The 9285-nt window shown below is 35.3% G+C and overlaps 1 protein-coding gene across 1 annotated transcript in view; it reads right to left on the reverse strand.

Annotated features, from left to right (window-relative positions):
• Nucleotides 1-9285, reverse strand: part of LOC142341475 (uncharacterized) — a 243615-nt gene that overhangs the window by 33615 nt on the left and 200715 nt on the right. Inside the window, exons 42-43 of the mRNA XM_075392436.1 lie at nucleotides 7496-7702; nucleotides 6651-6855 (exon numbers count right to left, since the gene is read on the reverse strand). Coding sequence (XP_075248551.1) covers nucleotides 6651-6855; nucleotides 7496-7702 — 412 coding nt within the window. The remainder of the gene's footprint in view (nucleotides 1-6650; nucleotides 6856-7495; nucleotides 7703-9285) is intronic.

Raw genomic sequence — 9285 nt, forward strand, 5'->3', positions numbered from 1 at the left:
GTTTTATTTTTCGATATTCACAATATTGCTTGCCATGAAAACAGCATTGATGCCCGATTCATTAGAGATCATGTATTCAATACTACGGATCTTCACCCAAAACAGACCTTCTATGGATAAGAAAATGAAGTAACAACTGAACAAGTATAAAAAGCAGTCGAAACTGAAAACAAAAACTGTATAAAACCCGGAACTGATTCATTTATCTAAAACGTTTGTATCCTTTATAAACTCAAATAAAGAAAAAATGTTTTCGTGAGAAATCCTAAGGATGCAAATGCCACATTCTGGATTAATTAGAGATCATCTATGCGCTATTATGGACCTTTGTCCAAAACAGGCCTTCAATGGTTAAGAGAAGGAAATGACAAGTGAAAAAATATAGAAAAGCAGTCGAAATTAAGCACAAAAATACATAAAACCCGGAACTGATTTATTTATCTTAAATACTTGCATCTTTTATAAATTCAAATAAGCGAAAAAGATTTTGCCAGAAATCCTAAGGCTGCCAACGCCACATTCTGGATTCACGAGAGATCACCTATTCGCTATTATGGATCTTCGCCAGAAACAAACCTTAAATGGTCAAGAGAAGGAAGTGACAACTGACCAAATATAAAAAAGCAGTCGAAACTTCAAAAACCATATAAAACCCTGATTTGATTTTTTTTTAATCTTAAACGACTGTATCTTTTATAAATTCAAATAAGCGAAAAAGATTTTGCCAGAAATACTAAGGCTGCCAACGCCGCATTCTGGATTCACGAGAGATCATCTATGCGTTATAATGGATCTTCGCCCGAAACAGACCTTAAATGGTCAAGAGAAGGAAGTGACAACTGACCAAATATAAAAAAGCAGTCGAAACTTCAAAAACCATATAAAACCCTGATTTGATTTTTTTTATCTTAAACGACTGTATCTTTTATAAATTCAAATAAGCGAAAAAGATTTTGCCAGAAATCCTAAGGCTGTCAACGCCACATTCTGGATTCACGAGAGATCATCTATGCGTTATAATGGATCTTCGCCCGAAACAGACCTTAAATGGTCACGAGAAGGAAGTGACAACTGACCAAATATAAAAAAGCAGTCGAAACTTCAAAAACCATATAAAACCCTGATTTGATTTTTTTATCTCAAACGACTGTATCTTTTATAAATTCAAATAAGCGAAAAAGATTTTGCCAGAAATCCTAAGGCTGCCAACGCCTCATTCTGGATTCACGAGAGATCACCTATGCGCTATTATGGATCTTTGCCAGAAACATACCTTAAATGGTCAAGAGAAGGAAGTGACAACTGACCAAATATAAAAAAGCAGTCGAAACTTCAAAAACCATATAAAACCCTGATTTGATTTTTTTTATCTTAAACGACTGTATCTTTTATAAATTCAAATAAGCGAAAAAGATTTTGCCAGAAATCCTAAGGCTGCCAACGCCACATTCTGGATTCACGAGAGATCATCTATGCGTTATAATGGATCTTCGCCCGAAACAGACCTTGAATGGTCAAGAGAAGGAAGTGACAACTGACCAAATATAAAAAAGCAGTCGAAACTTCAAAAACCATATAAAACCCTGATTTGATTTTTTTTTATCTTAAACGACTGTATCTTTTATAAATTCAAATAAGCGAAAAAGATTTTGCCAGAAATCCTAAGGATGTCAACGCCACACTCTGGATTCACGAGAGATCATCTATGCGTTATAATGGATCTTCGCCCGAAACAGACCTTAAATGGTCAAGAGAAGGAAGTGACAACTGACCAAATATAAAAAAGCAGTCGAAACTTCAAAAACCATATAAAACCCTGATTTGATTTTTTTTATCTTAAACGACTGTATCTTTTATAAATTCAAATAAGCGAAAAAGATTTTGCCAGAAATCCTAAGGCTGCCAACGCCACATTCTGGATTCACGAGAGATCACCTATGCGCTATTATGGATCTTTGCCAGAAACATACCTTAAATGGTCAAGAGAAGGAAGTGACAACTGACCAAATACCTGTATCTTTTATAAGTTCAAATGAACAAATGTGATTTCGGGAGACATCCCAAGGCTGCCAATGCCACATTCTGGCGCCCAACGAAAAAAAAGGATCTAAAAAATTCTTCTCGAAGATGTAAGGGAAAAAGACTAAGGGAAATTTTGCAAAAGACCCATCCCATCCAAAACTCGGGAGAGCAACCATTCCATCAGGAGCTGCTTATGTTTAACTGAGACTTTATTTCCTTAATACAATTTTCTTTTCCCTGTTTTTTGCCAGTATTATTACCGACCGTTTTTTCGTGACCTGAGAAATTTTTCCAGATATGGCCATAACTTACCATCAAACTGTGATGGCTCAACAATATTTCCTTCTTGCGTTTGCCTATGTTTCCGACCAAGCGCTTTCAATTCCCTTCTCTGGTCTACAAAACAAGCGCTACGACACGTTTTTTCAACAGCATTTTAATTGCTTTTTGTGAGCGGAAAACTACGGCCTTATTCTGACCTATACGCTTTTTTCCTATTGTATATGGAGTGGGAATTGATAGGGTATTCAGTTAGGTTTAGGTAATTATATAAAAAGATCAAAATAAAAAGACAACAAAAAGTTCAACAAATACGCAAAAGACTCAAAAGTTCTCTAAATTTTTTTGAGAGCATGTAGTGTAGAGCTCCTGAAAAATACTAGCAATGGACTCACCCAATTAATAAGGTTCATTTTTGTGTGATTAGCAACCAACAAGACCTGTCATTAATGATACCAATTTAAAGAACATCAGCAACATTTTTAAAAAGGGGCGAAAATCAAATATTAACCAATATTTTATGACTACAAATAGGGTCAAAGTCGTATACCTGCCCATTGATGAAATCAAGTAATTACAGTTAGGCACATTTGGGAAAAAAATTTAAAACTTTAACAGCACTCAAAAGAAGAAACACTGAAAACAGACGTTATATTATTGCACAAAAAATCACTACGAAAGACTGAAAAATTATTCATGCACCAAGTTCTCACTTCACTTTGAAGGGAATTTAACAGAAATCACTCCGCAGGTTTAGTCAAATTTTTGCTTCCTTTACAATTATAGCGTGACTAAAATCACCATTCTCATTTGTTTTTTCAATGACGTGAAAAATCAGAAAAAAGTGTGGACAGATTTTTTAGAAAAATATAACCAGAAGACTCGGAATCAAACGGATGTGAAAATTAATTAACACCCTAATCAACCATTAACTGATAAAAAAATAATAACTTCAGCATTCCATTCAATTTGAAACAAAACACGGGGCGACAAACACCAGAGGGAAATCAGTTCACAAAAATTTTTGAGATGTGAAAAGTTCTTGAAAAATGCTCATAAGTTGGAATAGCAAAGCCTTTGTACATAGAAGAGTGTCCGGCATAATTCAATTTTGTCCAACAATTAATGGCACAAACTTAATCAACAATTCACTTTGAAGAAAAAGATGTATCGAGCAGCAAAAAAAATTAACCAAAAATTAATTAAAGGACAAAAAAAGATTTTTAAATTTTAAATAATATTCTGTTAAAATTGCAAAGTTGTGATAACTGTTCTCAACACAAATTAAAAACAGTTATCATTTGATTTTTGAGCACCTACTCCCAACCGCACCACAAAAAAAACTCAAAACATGGACAAAAACGAATAATTACAAAAGTATGCAGAAATGATTAAAGTATTTTATAAAAACATGTGCTATCAAAGTTTTAACTGTTTTCCCCTTGTAACAATAGCCCTGACAACAACCTTAAAAAACAAATAAAAATAGACAAATTACTCTGAATTGCAGGAAACAAAAATGTAAAAAAAATGCAAAAAAAAATTCAAAAAGACAATTTAAGCGGAAAACGGTTAAATTTAGCCTGTTTTCTCTTGTTATAAAATGAAATTGATATTGTCGAAATTAAAAAGCCGTACAAAACAGGAGACAAAAATTGATTTCAACTGAAACATAGCACGAAAACATGAAGAGGAGTACAAAAACCGCTAAAAATGAGTCCAAAACAGCCAAATCACAAAAATAACTCAAAATTACATATAAAACTCTAATAACTGAGATAGTTAGTCGAAATACACACAAACACATTTTAACTTGAAAATATGGTTTTGAAAAACGACTTAAACCCAAAAAGTAAATAGAATACTATAATAATCTTTGAAAAGCCTCTTGTGATCAGACAAATTTTGCTCTGATCGAAAAAAGTTTCAAAACTAACTTTCTCGCTCTTTCAAAAACTCGGTATGAACAAAAAGTCTCTCTCTCCCTCTCCCTGTTCTTCAGTTGTTTGACCTAATGATTTAGTTTTCAAGCGCGGCATTGAATAATACATCCTGTCTCAAACAATACACGAAAAACTATTGACCAAAAAGACGCTCCATCAATACCCCTTTCCGAGTCATCAGAAAAGGCAGCACATCACTACAATTCAAGAACTTTGGATTGTAAAGACACATCACCAATACGATCCAATTCTTGGATTGCAAAAAAGACGGCACGAATAAATTCCAAATTCATTGGATAGTAAAAAATTAAGATAGGAGCGCGATAATAGGCTGCCGAGGAGATGAGGAGGCTAATAAAACGATGACAGCGCACCAGTATTTTTAAAGTTTTTGATAAACCCTCAGAGAACATGAGGGCGGCTATTAAATAGAAACATGGCTGGCAGATTGCCACAAAATAGCCGCAATAGCTTCCTAGATCTGCAGTCTCAAAAAGACAGTAAATTACAGCTGCCTCTATTAGCTGCTCTCAAATAACCTTGATTTAGAGTTATACACATTAACTTGACCTCATCTCGTTGAATAAAAGTGAAAATAAGTCAATTTCAAAGTGAGGAAGTCAATTTTGAGAGTGAAGTCACGTGTGAGCAAAAACTTATTCACGCGAATGAACAGAAAACTCAATCCACCAAGAGCGAGAAATGAACTAACGCACGCAATGAAATTGCTTGAACGAATGAAAAAAAGCAGATTTCAAGTGGCTGTGACGTCATATGGTCGTACCAAAAATTGTAACAAAAATTGACCAATTGACATTGCTAATTAAAAAACATAGCAGAACCGACGTACGCAAGTCCCGACGTACAAGTCAAAGAACTTTTATTGACTAAACAAAACACTAGACCTAGAATGGGCTATGAGTGAATTGGGAAAATCATTTTTGAAAAAATCAGATCAAAAATTAAAGAAAATCAGAAAAACAATGTCAAAATGCCGCATGTGAACAAAAAACCATTAGCGAGAAATGGGAATTTGTCTCAAACCGAAAACTAGGCCTAGAATGAACTATGTATGCATTGGAAACACCACGTAGAAAAAAATCCGACCCAAAAATTGAGAAAACTGTAAAAATTAAAGTGAAATTGCCGCATGTGAACAAAAAAAACCACCAACACCGTTTTCTCACTCTACTTTAAAACTAGGGGGAAAAATTTTACGTCGCAAAACCATTCGCTTTTTCGCTCTAGTTCCTGTTTTGGTGTGGCCAAAATCACTACTCCAAGACAGCGCCCCAATACAATTCAGATTCTTTGAACTGTAAAAGCCAAGAGAAGGCCAATAATAGCCCCAGCTATTGCTGTGCAGCTATTAAACAAAAAATTTCTTTAAAAATGAACAAAATTAGCGTAAAAATTTAAATGTTCAAAAAAACTGTAGACCTCGACAATTCCTCGAAAAAGAGAAAAATCAGAAGATCCTCAGTTTAGCATTTTTTTACGCTTGAGGGGTTTTCTAGCGAAACGACTAACTTTCTACGATGAGTAACTATATAAATCGGCCAAAATTGGCGGAACAAAACGAAACCAAGTTCAGTATATGGTCCCGCCTCCCCCACTTCGTGGCGTTGGAGCAATAATCTTTTAGCGTATCAATTTGCGGCACGACATTTGAGAGCAGGAATCCTTGGGACGAAAAACCCTAAGAATCTCTCATGATAAAAGCAAAGATTATACCCTACTGATTTCACAGAGGTCATTTTTCAAAAGGATGTCTACTAATTACGAAGAATACCTGAACATAGCCGGCAGATTGCCGGAATAGCTGCGAAAGAATAGACCTGCGTGCCATATAATAGAGATAGAAACAGATACAGATCTTAATTGAAAAAAATCGACGCCGCTCAAAAAACTAGGTAGAAAACATTCAGCGATAAATTAATAACGCTTGTTGAAATTCATTCCACAGAAGCCTCTTATTAGGGACATTTACTGCACATATGAGTTCCTTTGACCTTAAACAAATTCAAATTAAACTTAAGTTTTAAAGTGCAAAAGTCATTTTATTGAGTGAGGTAAGTCACGTATGATCAAAATCTAATCACGCAAATAAATTAAAACCTTTTTGCTAAAGCGAGTGAGAAATGACGTCACGCGCGCAAATGCCGTTAGTGAGAGGAAGAAGTCATTCAGAAAATTTGACTTTTTCAGCTTTGCTGTGTGAACAAATGTAAAACGAAAAAAGAGCGTCAGACGACGAAACAAAAAAAAAAAACCAAGAGCACCGCAATATAGCTTCGCTCAGCTTACAGCTTCGCAGCTATAAAAATGATTGATAACTTATGCTTTAAGGTGGGGTCAACATACAGGTCCATTTTGATCTGATAGTGTCTGTAGATAAATTTTTACCAGAAGGAGTGAGCTTTCGTGGCAGCATTTCGCGGAAGTCGTAAATCCATTCGTTTGTCGTCGGGTCATGGAATGGCGGGACCCCATAACGAACAAAGACACAGAGAAACTCGTTCACTACTTGTTTAACGTACTTGGCGTATATTAGCAAGGCCTCGTCTCCAGACATGGCGATATGTGCCTTTATGAACTGAGTCTCTTTCCCCTGAAAAAAATACAACACCTAATGGACACTATAATTACTTGAATACGCAGCTTCTTGCAAGCAATATAGTGACCTACTTGACCAACATGAGTGTCTTACCTCTTTCTGAGTAGTGATAAAGAGGACCTGTTTCACATATTTAATATAGGCACATACGTGCCAAAACCCCTGCTCCCACCGGGGTTCGAGTGGGAACCAGGGGGTTAGGCCTAAATGTCTAAGATGTGCTAATGCCCCCCTCTTTTTATCACTATTCATATATTTGTGTTTGTCAAAAAAATTTTCGGAAGTCGCATTCAGCAATTCAATTTTTCGGAGATTCAACCAACGTGTATAGAAGGTATCGCAATAGGCAACCCTTAGTAGTTTATGATCAGATAACATGAATGCTAAGATCCCTCATAATTAAACAGACAAAATTGACCCACACCCCCATGAACATTATTTTAATCAACATAAGTGCATATAATGTTTATTTTGTACGAAAAATTCTGATAGCCTGATAAGAGGTGCGGATAACCATTACAGTTTATGCATATCATCACACAGGTGAAAAAAAAAACAAACGGAGCGTCACACTTTTTTTTATGGGGGGGGGGGGGGGGGGTTTGAACAGTTGCAAAATTTGCAAAATTAGTACCAATTCCATGATGCCTCTCTTTCTCTCCCTTCCCGAATCAATAAGTGCCTCATTCTGTGATGGCACGTGGACATCGATGGCCTTGCGTGCCTGTGGAATTTGGACAAGAGATCCCTCGTCGTCTGAGAACTTGATTCTAACCATCATCCCGCCCACTTTATAATCTCCTGGTACTCCAAACAAAGGCACAAAAGTGGTTGCACCGCCCTGAAGAATTTTGTCGAATTGACAAGAGTTTGACAACTAAAAATGTAGTTAATTAAGAATTGTAATTAAGTGAAATAATTAAGAAGAGAGTAATTTTTTCCCACTATTTTAACATTATTTTTAAAATTGCACTTTTAAAATTACGCTCTTTACATCCGTATTAAGCGGAAGAATACAAGTGTAACGTTTTTATTTTTACACTTTCTACTCTTTTCCGCGTTATTTTTGGGGACAATCATCGGCCCGGGCTGTGATGTGACCAAAAGCACATTCAAAACAACTCAGGTCGAGATTGCACCGGGAAATAATACAAGAAATGCCAGGAAATTCCAGGAAAAAATACATTTCACTACAAAAAAAGAGCAAATCTTTTAACGGCTAGTGTAGTAAGTTATTATAAAAAAAAATGATGTTAACTTTTGTTGAGAATTACCATTTTAGAAGCAAATTATTTTTTATGAAAATCTCGCACAACTTACAAAATTCACATATTCTACACTCTTAAGCAAATTTTACCACTGAAACTGACTATTTGTCTCAACTTTTGAAGAATGAGAAAAAAGCCCTGTAACTCAAGTAGATGTCTATGATACGTATCAAAGATTGGTTTTTTTTTCAATTCTCATTATCAAAATTTCGCATTAAAAAATGTGAGACCAGCAAAATCCATAATGTTCTTTAACAACAAAAAGTACGATCGATTTTAAAAATGAAAGCATTTGGATATTTTCTGTAAGTGGATATATGAACAACCAAATTTTGAAGTTGTTTGCTCTCGTTGGATGCAAAACCCAGCAGAGGTTAGTTCTTAAACTTTGATGTCATATATAAATTGCTTGGGATAAAAATTGAACAAAAGACCGTTTTCCGTCGTATTTGAACCCTCTTAAATATTTTTTAGTGAACATGTTCTTCGCAAAGCTCAATATGATACGATGCAACTATACAATGTCAAATAAACTTAAAATGATACGCCAATTCTATGGAGGTAAGTCCCGAGTCACTTATCCTAAAATCTACCACCCGAACCAATTATAAAATCACGGTTGTGACTAAAAAACATCACGCATGCAGTTCATCTGCTGAGAGGTAAGGGTGAGTGAACGCTGATTTGAGCTTTTGAAGCCAGATTGATTTATCGAACTTCATGTTTTGTTTCCCCAAGTTTAAAGGATGAAGTTTTTACACGCCTCGAGCAAAAATCTGATATAGTAACGCTATGTAAAATAAACCCCGCAGATTGCCGGAAAATAACCGCCATTGGTTCCCTCATCCAAGGTTGAGATTGAAAGAAAAGAATTGAAATAAAAACTCTAAAAAAGATTTTTAATCGCGCCGTATTTTGATCGGAATTTTTTATTTAGCCACATTCCTATTTCCTCTATTGAGAAGATACGGGGATTTATATCAATCCCAATGCGGAATAGAGAACACAACTAACACTTAACTGTAGACCCGAATAATTAGCGGGCTTCTAAAACGGGACTTCATGGTTTATCCCGTTTCTATTTATGATTGCTTTTTTTATACAGATTTTATTCTTTTCAGATTGCCTTACTGAGTAACTTCTGTTTAAAAACACT

Source organism: Convolutriloba macropyga, chromosome 6, assembly GCF_964194025.1.
Source record: "Convolutriloba macropyga chromosome 6, txConMacr16.3, whole genome shotgun sequence".
NCBI classification, from domain to species: domain Eukaryota; kingdom Metazoa; phylum Xenacoelomorpha; order Acoela; family Convolutidae; genus Convolutriloba; species Convolutriloba macropyga.